Source organism: Bos grunniens, chromosome 4 (genome assembly GCF_055505025.1).
Source record: "Bos grunniens cultivar Pamir isolate PY7600 chromosome 4, Bosgru_T2T1.0, whole genome shotgun sequence".
Taxonomy (NCBI): Eukaryota; Metazoa; Chordata; class Mammalia; order Artiodactyla; family Bovidae; genus Bos; species Bos grunniens.
In genome coordinates this window covers 86,117,074-86,135,498 of record NC_141168.1, presented here as the reverse complement: position 1 = coordinate 86,135,498, position 18,425 = coordinate 86,117,074, and the positions used below count along the sequence as shown (strand labels likewise).

Here is an 18,425-nt window from a genome sequence, read left to right as displayed (position 1 = left end):
GACTGGTTGATTCTCTTTGCTGTCCAAGGGACTCTCAAGAGTCTTTTCCAACACCACAGTTCAAAAGCATCCATTCTTTGGCGCTCAGCTTTCTTCATAGTCCAGCTCTCACAGCCATACATGACTACTGGAAAAATCATACCTTTGACTAGATAGAATTGTTGGCAAAGTAGTCTCTGCTTTTTAATATGCTGTCTAGGTTGTTCATAACTTTTCTTCCAAGGAGTAAGCGTCTTCTACTTTCATGGCTGCAGTCACCATCTGCAGTGATTTTGGAGCCCACCAAAATAAAGTCTGTCACTGTTTCCACTGCTTCCCCATCTGTTTGCCATGAAGTGATGGGACTGGATGCCATGATCTTAGTTTTCTGAATGTTGAGTTTTAAGCCAACTTTTTCACTCTCCTCTTTCACTTTCATCAAGAGTCTCTTTAGTTCTTTGCTTTCTGCCATAAGGGTGGTGTCATCTGCATATGTGAGGTTATTGATATTTCTCCTGGCAATCTTGATTCCAGCTTATGCTTCATCCAGCCCACTGTTTCTCATGATGTACTCTGCATAGAAGTTAAATAAGCAGGGTGACAATATACAGCCTTGATGTTCTCCTTTTCCTATTTGGGACCAGTCTGTTGTTCCATGTCCAGTTCTAACTGTTGCTTCCTGACCTGCATTCAGATTTCTCAAGAGGCAGATCAGGTAGTCTGGTATTCCCACCACTTGAAGAATTTTCCAGAGTTTGTTGTGATCCACACAAAGGCTTGTCAATAAAGCAGAAGTAGATGTTTTTCTGGAACTCTCTTGCTTTTTTGATGATCTAATGGTTATTGGCAATTTGACCTCTGGTTCCTCTGCCTTTTCTAAATCCGGCTTGAACATCTCGAATTCCATGGTTCACCTACTATTGAAGCCTGTCTTGGAGAATTTTGAGCATCACTTTGCTAGTGTGTGAGATGATTGCAATTGTGCGGTAGTTTGAGCATTCTTTGGCATTGCCTTTCTTTGGGATTGGAATGAAAACTGACCTTTTTTAGTATGTGGCCACTACTGAGGTTTTCAAATTTGCTGGCATATTGAGTGCAGCACTTTCACAGCATCATCTTTTAGGATTTGAAATGGCTCAGCTGGAATTCCATCACCTCCACTAGCTTTGTTTGTACTGATGCTTCCTAAGGCCCACTTGACTTTGCACTCCAGGATGTCTGGCTCTAGGTGAGTGATCATGATTATCTGGGTCATGAAGATCTTTTTTGTATAGTTCTTCTGTATATTCTTGCCACCTCTTCTTAATATCTTCTGCTTCTGATAGGCCCATACCATTTCTGTCCTTTATTGTGCCCATCTTTGCATGAAATGTTCCCCTACTATCTCTAATTTCCTTGAAGAGATCTCTAGTCTTTCCCATTCTATTGTTTTCCTCTATTTCTTTGCACTGATCCCTGAGGAAGGCTTTCTTATATCTCCTTGCTATTCTTTGGAACTTTGCATTCAAATGGATATATCTTTCCTTATCTCCTTTGCCTTTCACTTCTCTTCTATTCACTGCTATTTGTAAGGCCTCCTGAGACAACCATTTCATCTTTTTGCATTTCTTTTCCTTGGAGATGGCCTTGATCCCTGTCTCCTGTAATGTCAAGAACCTCCATCTGTGTCTATCAGATCTAACCCCTTGAATATATTTGTCACTTCTACTGTATAATTGTAAGGAATTTGATTTAGGTCATACCTGAATTATCTAGTGGTTTTCCCTACTTTCTTCAATTTAAGTCTGAATTTGGCAATAAGGAGTTCATGGTCTGTGCCACAGTCAGCTCCCGGTCTTGTTTTTGCTGACTCTCCAAATTTGGCTGCAGATATATAATCAGTCTGATTTCGGTGTTGACCAGCTGGTGATGTCCACGTGTAGAGTCTTCCCTTGTGTTGCTGGAAGCAGGTGTTTGCTATGACCAGTGCGTTCTCTGTATATATAGTATAGGAACTCAGAAATATAGTATTAACTTAGTCCCATATTATTGGCTATACAATTTATTCCCAATTTTACATTAAATAATGTTGAAGTTCTTTATACGTTAATCATTATCTGAGTTTCTGCTTTCTTAAGAGAGAGCTCTAAGATGAGAGTCATTACATCAGAGTTTATAGACTTTTGAATATCTTGACACTTATTTTCAGATTGGCCCTTTTTTCACTTAAACTTCCAATACCAAAGTTAAAAGAGTTAAACTCACTGAGCCTGGAAGCATTTCACCATTTTTAGTATGCTACCTTGTTAATAAGCAGGTTGGAATTGAACTAGAGTTGATTATTTCATGGACATTAAGTACACAATAATATAAAGACATCATAAATACCATAGGTATAAATATGTTTATTTCCAACTAAAGAATATCATATGCTTATTAAATATTTGCTGAATGAATGGAACTTATATAAAAAAGAGGATACAGAGCAAATATGTGGCTCAAAGACCATTCATTTTTCTAATTCTTAAACCATGCATAAGATATTCAAAAATCAGAAGTATGCCCTGGGCAAAGGAAATATTCCTAGAAAGTTTTGGATGCTGTGCAAAAAATACTCCAGGAAAAGGATGGAGTTAGAATAGAATTCCATGGGCATATCATATCTCCATTTGTTGTGGGGCAGAGAATTTTCCAGCTGAGCTAGGTGGGGAAGGAAAGTTCTTAACACTGAAAGTTTTCTTAAAAATTAAAATGTCTACATCCAAATGCTTGGATACAAATACAAGAGTTCTATCACTGAGTTTTTAAATCAATTGGTAGATACATAATAGTTGTCAGATTAGTAATTATTAATCACTCTTTTCTTTCAGATAGCAGCAGAGGAAAATAACTCAAATTGTTAAAATCTGAGTTAGCAGTCTCAGTTTGCAGAGTGTTTTCCACTCTGTTCTAAAGCTCTGTAAGCTATCAACAAGATACTATATCTATTCATCATCACCTGGTGAAGAGCACAATAAAGAAGAGATACCATCTTAATAAATGGTTTTTCCTGGCTGAGAGAAAGGTAGAAGTGATAAAACTCCATTCAAAATGTTATTTTTCAGCCTCTGTGATGAAAAATTTATCAATAAAACATTTATATATTTTTTAACTTTCAGATTTCAAAAAAAATAAAATACAGAAAAAAAGAAAGCAAAACCTTGTTTCAAAACACTCCCCCACATACCTAGATTTATTTCACTGAAAAATCTACCAAAAATACAAAAGCAATTCTAATGCCACTTAAATGTTAGAGAGATTAAGGAGGATATATTAATACTATTGGAAAAGGGAATGGCAAGCCACTCCAGTATTCTCTCCTGGAGGATCCCATGGACAGAGAAGCCTAGCAGGTGACAGTTTGCGGGATCGCAAAGAGTTGGACATGACTGAGCTAGTAACACACACACATTAATACTATACCTACTATACCAGTCAAGATTGTCAGTTCCTTATATAAGGATGTTAGAGTTGTAATAGTGTAAGAGATATGGAATTTAAGGACAGGCTGGTCCTGCTTAATCATGAATAAAACAATATCAGAAGAACCTAAAAGCACATTAAAAATAATATATGATGATCAAGTAGGATTTATTATAGAAATTTAAGGATGATTCAATTTATACTACAGAGATATAACTTTAAAATTCCACTGTTAACAAAACACTGATAAAATTAAAAAAAAAATTATTGTGACTTCCTAACCTTGATAAAATGTATATGCCTCAGTTGCAAAACCAACATCTGACATAGTAGGAAGGAATAGAGCAGTAAGACCAAAATAAATAAGAAAAAGGCCCATTATCTATCTATACTGATATTTAAGGCTGATTTATAGTTATTACTCAAACAATAAGAAAAGAAAAAATAATTTGAGGGAAAAGATTTGGAAAAGAATAAACATGCTTAATTTTGTGAGTTTTATAATAGTATTTATGGAAAACTCAAGACGAAGTTTTAAAAAAAGGAAAACCCAATGCAAACATTTTAGTAAGTTATCAGAGTATTAAAACTTAATAAATTCAAAAAACCTTCATACATTCAAACAAAATGATCACAGAGAAGGTCTTGTTTAAGATAAAAGATAATACCGAAGATGAAATGTACAAAACCTATAGAAGGAAAGTATTTAAATTCTTCAGAAAGACACAAATGTCATCTTAGATGGAAGGAAGCACAATCTTTTAGTATAAAATCAATCATTGTAAAGACTTTGATCTATACTAGGTAAAATATAAACTTACCATGGTCCCAAAAAGTTTACCAGTAGAATTTCATTATATGTAAACAAATTTATTAGGAATGTCATATGGAAAAAATAAACATGGTAGACAAGAAAACCCTAAAGATCAGCAAGGTGGAGGAAGACTGCCCCTACTAGACATTAAAATAAAGAAAAAACCCTCTCTTATGAAAGCAATGTGCTGTTTATATCTGAAAAATCAGAAAGGCCACTAGTACCAAAGTAAATTGGACCCAAGTACCAATAGAAGTACTATATATCATAAATTAAGTTGGGGTGGGGGGCGATGTAATAAGTTTTTGATTAATATTTTGAAGACAATTTGAGAGTAATTTTTTTTAAAAAGCTAAAATTGAACCTGTATGTCCTACCTTTCACTAGGATAAACTCCAAGTAGGTCAGATATGTAAGTATTTTAAAAGAAATCATGCCAGTAGTAAATATTTATTAAGTATCTTATGTCAGAATTGAGAAGCCTAAGTAGTATGTCTCAAGATTCAGAAGTGATATTATATGAGTAAATTTGACTATTAAAAAAAAAGAAAACCTTAGGCATGGAAAAACACATAGACCCCCCCAAACTAAAACCAGAAGACATGTGCACCTTTTCCTCATAAATTTAATCCTTAGGTTGGCTCTTTCAGACCCTCTTTCCTCTGTCTCTTTCAGAAAAGTAAATTCTCATAGAAAAATTAGAAAACAGTTGAAATGAGTGAAATGGGAAAAATACCCTTAAATCTAGGAAACATACATTCATAATTTTAAAATTTTCAAATTAAAATCTACATTTAAAAATGTTCTCATTGTTTAGATCTGAAATGCAAAAATATCAACAACAAACTCTGTTGGCCTTACAAGTTTGCTGAGGAGAAAGGCACTGTCAGTCTACTGGTCCACAGGCAAAATGTCATGAAATTTACTAGGGGAAACTATCACACAAAATGCTATACAGATGTTTTACATTAGCAAATTAACTTCTAGGGATCCAACCTAAAAACAGCCCTTTGAAAATAAGGGGCGGTTGTGGGGGATGGGAAATGCTGATGCTATCCTGTGTAGCACTGGTTACAGAACAAAGCAAATGTTCAGATTAAGAGTTTAAATTTTTAAAAATCTACACATCAAAATACCATGGTATTATAAAATCAGTGAAGGACATTTCTATGGACTTGAAAGAATATGTACATTGTTAAACTAGAAAAGAACAGTAAGAGTAGATGGCTTTCTATTTGTTATGTAAGAAGTTAGGAAAATATATAGATACATGTACATACTTAAACACACATATATACACACATCATCAGATGTTTATTTATCAAAGACGTACTGATAAAAACTAACTGTAAATAAAAGTGATCAGTATAGGAATGAGTGAAATGAGTATAAGGTGTGGAGTTGAGAACAAAACTTTTCCGAGTATATTATTACATAGTTTTGCACATTTAGAACCAAATTAATATTTTACACATTCAAGAAACTTGGTGAGAAGGCTAAATCCCAAACTGTTAACAAACCAAATAGATGAAGACCAGATCCCTTATGCTACTGCCTTAGTGACACTTTCTAAAGAAAAAAGAAAACTGCAGAGAAATCTTGTCATTCATTAATTTTTTTAGCAGTAGTATTCTGTGTTGTGCACTGAAACTTATTACATAAATAGTTTATCATAAGCATGTGGTTTTCTCCACTGAAAATGCCAAGAAGCAATGATATTCAGAAGCAACATCAGATTAGATCAGATCAGATGGGTCACTCAGTCGTGTCCGACTCTTTGCGACCCCATGAATCGCAGCACGCCAGGCCTCCCTGTCCATCACCAACTCCCGGAGTTCACCCAGACCCACGTCGATCGAGTCAGTGATGCCATCCAGACATCTCATCCTCTGTCGTCCCCTTTTCCTCTTGCTCCCAATCCCTCCCAGCATCAGAGTCTTTTCCAATGAGTCAACTCTTCACATGAGGTGGCCAAAGTACTGGATTTTCAGCTTTAGCATCATTCCTTCCAAAGAAACCCCAGGATTGATCTCCTTCAGAATGGACTGGTTGGATCTCCTTGCAGTCCAAGGGACTCTCAAGAGACTTCTTAACCACTACGGTTCAAAAGCATCAATTCTTCAGTGCTCAGCCTTCTCCACAGTCCAACTCTAACATCCATACATGACCATGGGAAAAACCATAGCCTTGACTAGACAAACCTTTGTGGGCAAAGTAATGTCTCTGCTTTTGAATATGCTATCTAGGTTGGTCATAACTTTCCTTCCAAGGGGTAAGCGTCTTTTAATTTCATGGATGCAGTCACCATCTGTAGTGATTTTGGAGCCCCAAAAAATAAAGTTTGACACTGTTTCCACTGTTTCCCCATCTATTTCCCATGAAGTGATGGGACCGGATGCCATGATCTTTGTTTTCTGAATGTTGAGCTTTAAGCCAACTTTTTCACTCTCCTCTTTCACTTTCATCAAGAGGCTTTTTGGTTCCTCTTCACTTTCTGCCATAAGGGTGGTGTCATCTGCATATCTGAGGTTATTGATATTTCTCCCAGCAATCTTGATTCCAGCTTGTGTTTCTTCCAGTCCAGCGTTTCTCAATGTACTCTGCATATAAGTTAAATAAGCAGGGTGACAATATACAACCTTGATGTACTCCTTTTCCTATTTGGAACCAGTCTGTTGTTCCATGTCCAGTTCTAACTGTTGCTTCCTGACCTGCACACAAATTTCTCAAGAGGCAGATCAGGTGGTCTGGTATTCCCATCTCTTTCAGAATTTTCCACAGTTTATTGTGATCCACACAGTCAAAGGCTTTGGCATAGTCAATAAAGCAGAAATAGATGTTTTTCTGGAACTCTCTTGCTTTTCCATGATCCAGCAGATGTTGGCAATTTGATCTCTGGTTCCTCTGCCTTTTCTAAATCCAGCTTGAACATCAGGAAGTTCACGGTTCACATATTTCTGAAGCCTGGCTTGGAGAATTTTGAGCATGAGTTTACTAGAGTGTGAGATGAGTGCAATTGTGCAGTAGTTTGAGCATTCTTTGGCATTGTCTTTCTTGGGATTGGAATGAAAACTGACCTTTTTGAGTCCTGTGGCCACTGCCGAGTTTTCCAAATTTGCTGGCCTATTGAGTGCAGCACTTTCATAGCATCATCCTTCAGGATTTGAAATAGCTCAACTGGAATTCCATCACCTCCACTAGCTTTTTTTGTAGTGATGCTTTCTAAGGTCCACTTAACTTCACATAGAAGTGTCTAAATGAATTAATTTCTCTAATAGTTTAAATATCTTACAGTGTAGGTAGTAAGGACATGATATCGGATACCTTTAAAGTTCTTTCCTAGATTGATTACATTACAAGCAAAGATGCCCAAATGCCTTTGTGGCTGCATAGACTGATACACATTGGGAAGTTGGACACACTGAATATTTACTCATTCTACTCCTTGACAAAAATCACTTATCCATTTCCTATTTTTAGAACACTCCAAAAAAGAGATGGTAACACGTGCTTCTAATACTTAATATTTATGCCATAAAACTTACTTTATTTCCAATTAAATTGTTTATTCTGCTGCTTCTTTACTGCTGCTGCTAAGTCACTTCAGTCGTGTCTGGCTCTCTGTGACCCCATAGACGGCAGCCCACCAGGCTCCCCCATCCCTGGGATTCTCTTCTTTATTAGGGTTAACATTTTAAAACTAGTGTTTTCTAGCTGCTTCTGATGTAATCTTCCTCATTATCAATTCAGAAAATTAAGGACTTTAAAAACTTGGAAAACTAAGATTACCAGACAACCTATTGGTATACATGTCCTGAAAAGCATGAGAAAAGAAATAAAAATAGCTACTGCATATTGGTAACACTTCTCTTTAAAATCATGGAAAAAGTTCAATATTCCTATAATTTTGCTAATAAAAGTAGAAAAGATTTTAGGGAAATAACTCTATTTTGGCAAAAATATACTTAAATATGCCTTTGTATAATAAGGTAGAAAAGGAAATGACACAATATGTCTGAAGGGTGATAATAAAATCAGAATTAATAATGTGTACATTCACTGACCTGGTAATTATAGTTTTAGGAGAATTGTCTAAGGAAAATGAATTAAGAATATATTTATTGTTTTTTGACAATTTAGAGTTAAATTCAGAGTTATTAATGAGAGTAAAATGTGACAATTGACAAAGAAAAGAAGGAATTAGATATATGTTTGCACATTCTAACATAGAAATGTATCCAGTGAATAGACAAGCATCAGAAGCATTTTGATGACAGAGCAAATGAAGACATCTAATGACAAGTGATTCCAATGCATAGAAAAATTACTAAGAGGTATTTAAAAATATAAATAAATTATATCTGAAAAATGGGGACCAGATTAGTGTTAGATTTTCTTACTTATATTTTATAAATTTTTAATTTTCCTAAAAATAATTGTGTAACTTTTAAAAACACTAATAAAGACATTATGACATCATGAGGTTTAAACAGACATAGAATACTCCATGCAGCAGTTGCGGAATGCAGACTCTTCTGACGTACACAGCAATATACTCCAGGATAGAGCATGTCATAGGGCATAAAAACGGCCTCTGCAGATTTGGTAAGGCTGAAATCATATCCAGTATCTTTTCTAACCACAGCAGAATGAAACTAGGAATCAGTAACAGTAGGAAAGCTGGAAAATTCACAAGCATGTGGAAACTAAATCACACACTACTGGAAAACCATGAGTCAACAAAGAAAATGAAAATCAAAAATATCTGACAAAGAAATAAAACAATTCCAGTCATGATAGCACCCAAACAATAAAATACTTATTAATACATTTAACTAGGTGAAAGATCTGTACCTGAAAACTCTAAGATGCTGATGAAAGAAATTGAACAAGACAAACAAATGGAAAAATGCCCATGTTCCTGGATTGAAAGAATGTTACCATGTCCACAGCCATCTACAGATTGAGTGCAGCCCCTATCAAAATTGCAATGACTTTTTTTTCACAGAAATAGAAAAAACATTCCTATAATTGGTATGGAACCACAAAAGACCCTGAATAGCCAAAGTAATTCTGTGAAAGCACAAAGCTGGCAGAAGCACATTTCCTGATTTAAAACTATATTTAAGTTATTGTCATCAAGGCAGTATGGTGCTGACCAAAAAAACAGACACATGGCCTATGAAAAGGAACTGAGGACCCAGCAATAAAGCCTGAATACACACTCAGCTAACATTTGAAACTGAGTCAAGAATACTCAAAGGGAAAAGGATAGTCTCATCAATAGATAGTGTTCGGAAAACTGAATAATCATATGCAGAATAATTTAGCTGGAGTCCTGTATTTTATCACCCCCAAATATTAACTCAAATGAATTAAAGACCTAGACATAAGACCTGGAACTTTAAAACTCGAGGGAGGAAATATTGAAAAGATGCTCCTTGACATGGGTCTTGGCAAGGATACTTTGGATGTGCCACCAAAGGCACAAGCAAGAAAAGCAAAAATTACCAAATGGGACAATATCTAAGTAAAAGGCTTCAGCACAGCAAAGGAAATAATCAATAAAATAAAAAGGCAACCTGCAGAGTGGGAGATAATATTTACAAATCATACACCTGATAAAAGGTTAATATCAAAAATATATTAATTACCCATACAAATCAATCAAAGCAGTCTGATTACAAAATGAGCAGAGGGCCTGAATAGATGTTTTCCAAAGACACAAGTGGCCAACAGGTACACAAAATGTGCTCAGTATTATTAATCATCAGAGAAATGCAAGTCAACCACAAGGGGATAACACCTGGAACCTGTTTAGAGTGGCTATTATCAAAAAGACAAAATAATTGTTAGTGATGCTGTGGAGAAAAGGGAACCCTTATACACTGGTTTTGGGAATGTAAATTGGTATAGCCACTATTGAAACAGTATGAAGGTTCCTTGAAGAATTAAAAATACAGCTACTATGTGATCTACCTCTCATCTTATGGACTTCGGTGGTGGCTCAGTCAGTACACAGCCTGCCTGCATTGCAGGACCAGGGTTCAATCCCTAGTTTGGGAAGATCACCTAAAGAAGGAAATGGCAACCTACTCCAGTATTCTTGCCTGGGAAATCCCATGGACACAGGAGCCTGGGAGGCTACAAGTCCATCAGGTCACAAGAGCCAGATATGACAGTGACTAAACCACCACCATATGATCTAGTGATCCCACTTCTGGTATATATCCAACAATTTGAAAGAAGGATCTTGAAGAGATCTCTGCCCCTCCATATTATCTGAAGAATTATTCCGAATAGCCAAGATTTGTTAATCACCTAAGTGTCCATCAACTGATAAATGGATCAAAATGACCTTTCTATCTTTCCCTCTCTCCCCCCCTTCCTCCCTCCCTCCCTCTCTCTCTTTCTCTCTCTCTCTCTCTATATATATATGTTTATATATGGAATATTATCCAGTCATAGAGAAGGAAATGGCAACCCACATCAGTATTTTTGCCTGGGAAGTCCTATGGACAGAGAAGCCTGGCAGGCAACAGTTCGTTGGGTCATAAAGAGTCAGACACAACTTAGTGACTAAATAACAATAAGCCATCTCCAGGGCTTCCCATGGAGAAGGCAATGGCACCCCACTCCAGTCCTCTTGCCTGGAGAATCCCATGGATGGAGGAGCCTGGTAGGCTGTGGTCCATTGGGTCGCAAAGAGTCAGACATGACTGAGTGACTTCACTTTCACTTTTCACTTTCATGCATTGGAGAAGGAAATGGCAACCCACTCCAGTACTCCTGCCTGGAGAAACCCAGGGGCGGGAGAGCCTGGTGGGCTGACATCTATGGGGTCGCACAGAGTCGGACACGACTGAAGTGACTTAGCAGCAGCAGGGCTTCCCAAGTAGCTCAGATGGTAAAGAATCCACCTGCAATGCAGGAGATGCCAGTTTAGTCTCTGGAACAGGCAAATCTCCTGGAGAAGTAAATGGCAACCCACTCCAGTATTCTTGCATGAAAAATCCCATGGACAGAGGAGCCTGGTGGGCTACAGTCCATGGGGTCCTAAGTTGTGTATAGAGACTAAACAACAAATACCAACATGAGAAATAAGGAAATCCTGTCATTTCCAATACACGTATGGACCTTGAGGGCATTATGTTTTATCACTTACATGTGGAATATAAAGAAGCCAAGCGCCTAGAAACAGAAAAGAACACTGTTTTTCAAAGGCTGGGGGTTCTAAGAAGTAGGGAGATGTTGGTCAAAGGCTTAAAATTTGCAGTTATAAGATGAATAAGCTCTAGGGATCTAATGACAGCATGGAATTATAGTTAATAATACTGTACTACATATATGAAAGAGATCTTCCCTGGTGGCTCTGTCAATAAAAAATCCATCTGCAATGCAGGAGACCTGGGTTCAATCCCTAGGCTGGGAAGATCCCCTGGAGGAGGGCATGGCAACCCACTCCAGTATTCTTGCCTAGAGAATACCCATGGACAGAGGAGCCTGGCAGGCTGCTGTCCATGGGTTCCCAAAGAATTGGACATGACTGAGCGACTAAGCACAGCATATATGTGAAAACTGTTGAGTAGATCTTAAATTGTTTTCAGCACAAACAATGCCAATTATGTGACATGACAGAGGTGTTAGCTAATGCTATGGTAATAATCATTTTGCAATATGTAAGTATATCCAATGAATGCACTGTATACCTTAAACTTATACAATATTATATATCAATTATATCTCAATTAAGCTGAAAAAACAAGCCAACCAACCAAGAAAAAAAATAATGAAGATGAACAATAACAACATTGCTGTGTTAATTTTTTGTGAGAAACTTGGTAATTTAATTTTCATTTCTATTTCTGATCTAGAATTTTAAGAATTCTTGGAGATCTTGATTGACTATAGTATACACTGAGTTGGAATGCAATTTGGTGTTTCAAATGGGAATTGACATCACCTCTTTTAAGTTTTAATTTTCTTTCGTGTCAATATATCATTGAGGACATAAACTAGACTAGTGAGTTGTTTAAGAAATGACAACACCTGAAACAAAATTCTGAACTTTCCTGAACACATACACATGTTTCCTTCTGTTGAACAGACCCAAAAACCTACAAATTTTTGGACACTGGAAATTTGAATTTAATAGATGTAAGATAAACAAGATATGAACTATATAAACTTTCTTGAGAAATATTTAATGACACCTTAATCTCATGAAAGTAAAAACAGTAATTTTTAAAAGGAAGGGTTTGAATGTTGATTTGTCGTCATTCACCAAGTTAGGAATCTTTTTTTTTTTTAAATAAAGGTTGTTAACTGTGACATTGCACCACTTTTCAAATCTTTACTGAAGTACTGGAACTTGTAATTCCTTTATGACTGGTAGTTTCAAAGGCTACCATCAAACTCCCAGCAATATGATTCTGTGTTTAGAACTGACTGCTCAGTACAAAGTAGGAATTGGACTATGAAGAAAGACCAATGTACTTCTACTGATGAAAACTTATAAAAATAAATGAAGTACTATTTATAAAATATTACCAACTTTGTCAAAAGCTCTTTCTTGTATTTGTTTTCCTGAACAAAAATTTGTATGTACAGTAATAAAATCTTGATAATGCTATTTAAAGGGTTTTCATGTTCTCTGCTGTACAAACCAAATATCTACTCTATAATAGAAATAGATGTATAAGGTTTTTATATTCATGTCCAGCATTCATAATAATTATTCATTAATATATATCAAGCAGTTACCATTTGCTGTATTGTATATTAGACACAAAATATATTTGGCATATAATTCTAAGACTTCTCTAAGAGTTCACTGGTCTTCAAAACTCTTCCTGACTGTATTATCATTTTGCATCTCTATTAATTTTCTTTCCTAAAATGTGTAATATCTAATTTCTTTAATCAATTTCCTCATATACAACAGATTCACTATCTGATGACTTCTTTCAAAATCCTTTACATTTTGGCCTCTTTCATTTTCATATTACAAAACCACTTACTTTTATGTGATATTCTCTCAGAAAAATTCAGTGATCTTTTCTAATTTTTCTTCCTTTTGGGTCCCTCAACATCTTTTGACACAGGCAATTAGTTTCTTCCTCTAAAACTATCTTTAACTTTTTCTTGATTCATCTGAGGTTTCTGATTCTCTTCACTTTTCATGTTCCTCATATTCTCTTTGGTTCAATCTTCTTTTCCAGGCCATTGATATTGGTAGTACTCCAGGGTTTTATCCTAAAACATCTGCTAATCTCTTGCTACACCAACAATTTGGAAGAAATTATCCAACTGAAACTTGAAAACTTCCAAATGTGTATCTTCGAACTTAACCACTGACTTTCAAAGACCATTCTTAACTCCAACTATCTTCCGGGCATATTTATTTGTATGTTTTTAAGATCCTTGAAACTCAGTGGGAACTAAACCCATTATCTTACTTCATACATTCACCACTGAAATCTTTCTTGACTACATTCTTTTGTCCCTCTTTACTTTAGCAGTTATTCAGTATAGCTGTGCACTGGGATCATATGTGGAAGTTTTGATTTTTTAAAAAGTTTTATTGCATTATAACTTACATAAAATGAATATTCACATAAGCCTTAGGAAATATCTACAAAACTGTTGACCTATAAAATCATTATCCCGTTGAAAATAGCTGATAAGCATAAAAAGGCCCAAACTTTAGTACCAGCATTGGAGATTCTAATTTATTTGATCTGAGGTGGGTCCTAACATTGGTATTATTTTTCCATATATGGATATTTAATAAGTTTAAAATATAAAAAAAGAAGAAATATGCTGGATACATCTTGTTAACAGTGTTGAGAACTGAAGCACCTGTGAATGAACTTGAGAGAGAATAAATTTTGAGAAAGAGGCAGGGATGGTAGTAAAAGATAATTTTAGGCCAGGATGGTGTCATTTTATGCCAGGTTATATAAAACACTGCTGTCATTTATGATATTTAAAGCATTTCAGGTATATCTTTCAAGAATGTGCTAGATTGGAATGGGGAGAAAACACACCAGTGTGCATAATGAGATCTCTTTAGGGTATTATTAACAAGTATATTGCAGTGCCTATGTCACAGCTTATCTGAAGAATTTATACCTATCTGCAGTACGCAGTTATCCAGTAGAATAGTTCACATAACAGAATAGTTCACATAATGTTCTTTTAATAATAAAAAGGTTAGCATAAATTTACTGTGAATATTGATATATTTAACAATATATCTACCATCTTACTCTTTCTCATTTCTATTTTCAATGTACATTTATATTTTCTCTTCTTGTCTTCTTTTTGATGAACTACTACTTTCCCATTTTCCTGCTGTACTAAATTGTTAGCAATACATTCTGCTCCTGTTTTTAGTGATACCTCTATAGAATAATATGTGCATGTAATATGAATGAAAACTTTTACATTTCCTAGATAAAGAAGCTGCAACACTCACTACATATGTGTACTTCCCTCCTGCCTTTTTCAAACACTGTTGAATTTTGACTCTGTTGTACTGCTGTATGTATGCCATGTATTTTAATTTCTAGTACATTTTAAACTCCTCAAACTTGATTATTATCATTGTGTGTGTAATTATATTCATCTGTATTTAGCTATTTTTACTCTGTTCCTCAGTTTTTATACTTCTGTCTAGGATCACTTTTCTTTTGCTTAATGAACACTTTTCATTAAGTACTATTTCTAGTGTAGTTATACTGATGATAAATTCTTTACTTTTTTTCAGGGTAATAAGTTTTTGTCTGTATTTTTGAAGGATATTTTCACTGTATAGAGAGTCTGAGGTTGGCAGAAAATAGCACTCCATTACCTTCTAGCCTCCAGTTTAAGTTGGAAAGTTAGTTGCGTGTTTTATTACTCTATTTTAAAAATGTCTCATTTTCTTGGTTACTTTTAAACTTTCTGTCTTTGGATTTTTTTCAGCAATGCTTTATGATGTATCTAGGTATATCTTTCTTCCTATATATGTTCATAAAATTTTTTTTTAAATGTATGGGTTCATGTTTTTATCAAATTTAGAAATTTCTAAGATACCATTTCTGTCACAATCTCTCTCCTCTGCTTCTTATCCTCTAATCATGCATATATTCAGCTTCTTTTGCTATAACTGTACACCGTTTACTCTTTATTGAATTTTTAATCTTTTCTCTCTCTGAGCCTGTTTGTATTTTTTTGACCTATATTACAGTTTAATATACAGCTAGAGCCAGACATCCTGGAATGTGAAGTCAAGTGGGCCTTAGAAAGCATCACTACGAACAAAGCTAGTGGAGGTGATGGAATTCCAGCTGAGCTATTTCAAATCCTGAAAGATGATGCTGTGAAAGTGCTGCACTCAATATACCAGCAAATTTGGAAAACTCAGCAGTGGCCACAGGACTGGAAAAGGTCAGTTTTTATTCCAATCCCAAAGAAAGGCAATACCAAAGAATGCTCAAACTACTGCACAATTGCACTCATCTCACACTCTGGTAAAGTAATGCTCAAAATTCTCCAAGCCAGGCTTCAGCAACACATGAACCGTGAACTTCCTGATGTTCAAGCTGGATTTAGAAAAGGCAGAGGAACCAGAGATCAAATTGCCAATGTCTGCTGGATCATGGAAAAAGCAAGAGAGTTCCAGAAAAACATCTATTTCTGCTTTATTGACTGACTATGCCAAAACCTTTGACTGTGTGGATCACAATAAACTGTGGAAAATTCTGAAAGAGATGGGAATACCAGGCCACCTGACTTGCCTCTTGAGAAACCTATATGCAGGTCAGGAAGCAACAGTTAGAACTGGACATGGAACAACAGACTGGTTCCAAAAAGGAAATGGAGGATGTCAAGCCTGTATATTGTCACCCTGCTTATTTAACTTCTATGCAGAGTACATCATGAGAAATGGTGGGCTGGAAGAAGCACAGGCTGGAATCAAGATTGCTGGGAGAAATATCAATAACCTCAGATATGCAGATGACACCACCCTTATGGCAGAAAGTGAAGAGGAACTCAAAAGCCTCTTGATGAAAGTGAAAGAGGAGAGTGAAAAAGTTGGCTTAAAGCTCAACATTCAGAAAACAAAGATCATGGCATCTGGTCATCGCTTCATGGGAAATAGATGGGGCAACAGTGGAAACAGTGTCAGACTTTATTTTTTGGGCTCCAAAATCACTGCAGATGGTGACTGCAGCCATGAAATTAAAAGAAGCTTACTCCTCGGAAGAAAAGTTATGACCAAACTAGATAGCATATTCAAAAGCAGAGACATTACTTTGCCAACAAAGGTTAGTCTAGTCAAGGCTATGGTTTTTCCAGTGGTCATGTATGGATGTGAGAGTTGGACTGTGAAGAAAGCTGAGCACCAAAGAATTGCTGCTTTTGAACTGTGGTGTTGGAGAAGACTCTTGAGAGTCCCTTGGACTGCAAGGAGATCCAACCAGTCCACTCTGAAGGAGATCAGCCCTGGGATTTCTTTGGAAGGAATGATGCTAAAGCTGAAACTCCAGTACTTTGGCCACCTCATGAGAAGAGTTGACTCATTGGAAAAGACCCTGATGCTGCAAGGGATTGGGGGCAGGAGAAAAAGGGGATGATAGAGGAGAGATGGCTGGATGGCATCACTGACTCAATGGACATGAGTTTGAGTGAACTCCGGGAGTTGGTGATGGACAGGGAGGCCTGGCGTTCTGTGATTCATGGGTTTGCAAAGAGTCAGACACGACTGAGTGACTGACCTGAACTGAACAGTTTAATAGCAGTTTCTTCCATACTGTCTAATCTGTTTTCAAACCCATATATTACATTCTTTATTTCAGTTTTTAGTTTTAGACTACAAATTTCATTCTATTATTTTCTCGTTATCTGCTCTGTCCTAATTAATCCATTTTATAATTCTTTAATTTCTTATACCTGTTATTTTAACCTTTATCTGTTAAGTCAATGCCTATTCCATGAATTTATTTCAATTGACTTGTTTTTCTTCTTTATTTTGGTCAATCATTTATGACTTTAATGATACTACATGTCTCACACACACACACACACACACATGAATTTGTTCACATAATTTGAGGACTTGGCTGATCTTTTCTTTCAGAGAGGATTAATTTTGGCTCTTCAAGGCAATTAGGGCAAAAATAGATAATTTTAATCCAATCATTGGTTGTGCTGTTTCAAAGTTGGCCAAAATCAGGACTTAACTATTTCTGGCTCACTCATACTGCTATGTGGCTGTCCTTTAGGAATTTAACCTGAGAGCTCATTTTGAATGCCCTGATTAGCACAGTTTGTGCCCCAGCTCTTAAAAGCTCCTGAATGTTCTTTCCAGGTTAACAGATGCTTCTCTTGATTCACTGATGCTGTATAGCAGTAGTTTTCTCAACTGGGGGAAATTTGGTCTCCTCCATTCAGGACATTTGGCAATGTCAATAGACATATTTGGTTTTTACAACTATCATGGTGTTACTTGCATCCAGCACATAGAGACTAAGGATGTTGTAAAACTTCTTGTAATGCACGGGACAACTCCCCTTAACAAATATCTGATTTAATATGTCTGTAGTGCTGTGGTTAAGGCACTGACCTTTTTAGAGGAAATGCAGTTTTGAATGCATTACTCACATCTGGGGGCATTTCATCTTGGTAGGATCATGACCATTCAAGTGTTCCTACTTCAATACTATGAAAGACATATGTTTTATTTTGCATATCGTCCAGATTTTCCAGTTTTGGGGAAAGAGTTAGCCTTACTCAAATTAATCTTCTATGGCTTAAAGGAAAAAAAAATCACAAATTTTGTTACAGCTTTGCATTTCTCCACAATTTCTTCATGAAATAGGACCAGGAGCAGAGGGGAACATTTTGTACAAGGAATGGATGATAGATTTAATATAGAGCCAGGCTTATTAGGATTCCTTATTATATTAAGGAATAGTTTGTGTAAGAAAGAGTCTATGATGCTAGAGGCTGTAGTGCTGATCAAACTGAGTCTGGTTAGCAGGATGAAGAAAATCATCTTGAAAATGATCAAGAGAGTGGTATTTGGTCTTAGGGAGAAAAAGTCAAGATTGAAACTAGAGAAAACTTTGGAGGCAAAATAAAGTTTTACATTCCTACGATAACATTTCCATTTGGATGCAACTTAACAGTATTTCTGTAGTAG

The 18,425-nt window shown here is 36.0% G+C and overlaps 1 protein-coding gene across 37 annotated transcripts in view; it reads left to right on the top strand.

Moving 5' to 3' along the window:
• Positions 1 to 18,425, top strand: part of LOC147374462 (uncharacterized) — a 441,112-nt gene that overhangs the window by 419,625 nt on the left and 3,062 nt on the right. For 13 of the 37 annotated variants that reach the window (XM_086397240.1, XM_086397235.1, XM_086397242.1 and 10 more), the window contains one exon: positions 2,829 to 3,156. The exons of the other annotated variants lie outside the window; for them this stretch is intronic. In XM_086397240.1, the coding sequence (XP_086253366.1) occupies positions 2,829 to 2,848 (20 nt within the window). In that variant the 3' untranslated portion in view covers positions 2,849 to 3,156. Of the gene's footprint in view, positions 1 to 2,828; positions 3,157 to 18,425 lie in introns of those variants that run through there. 37 annotated transcript variants of the gene reach the window in all.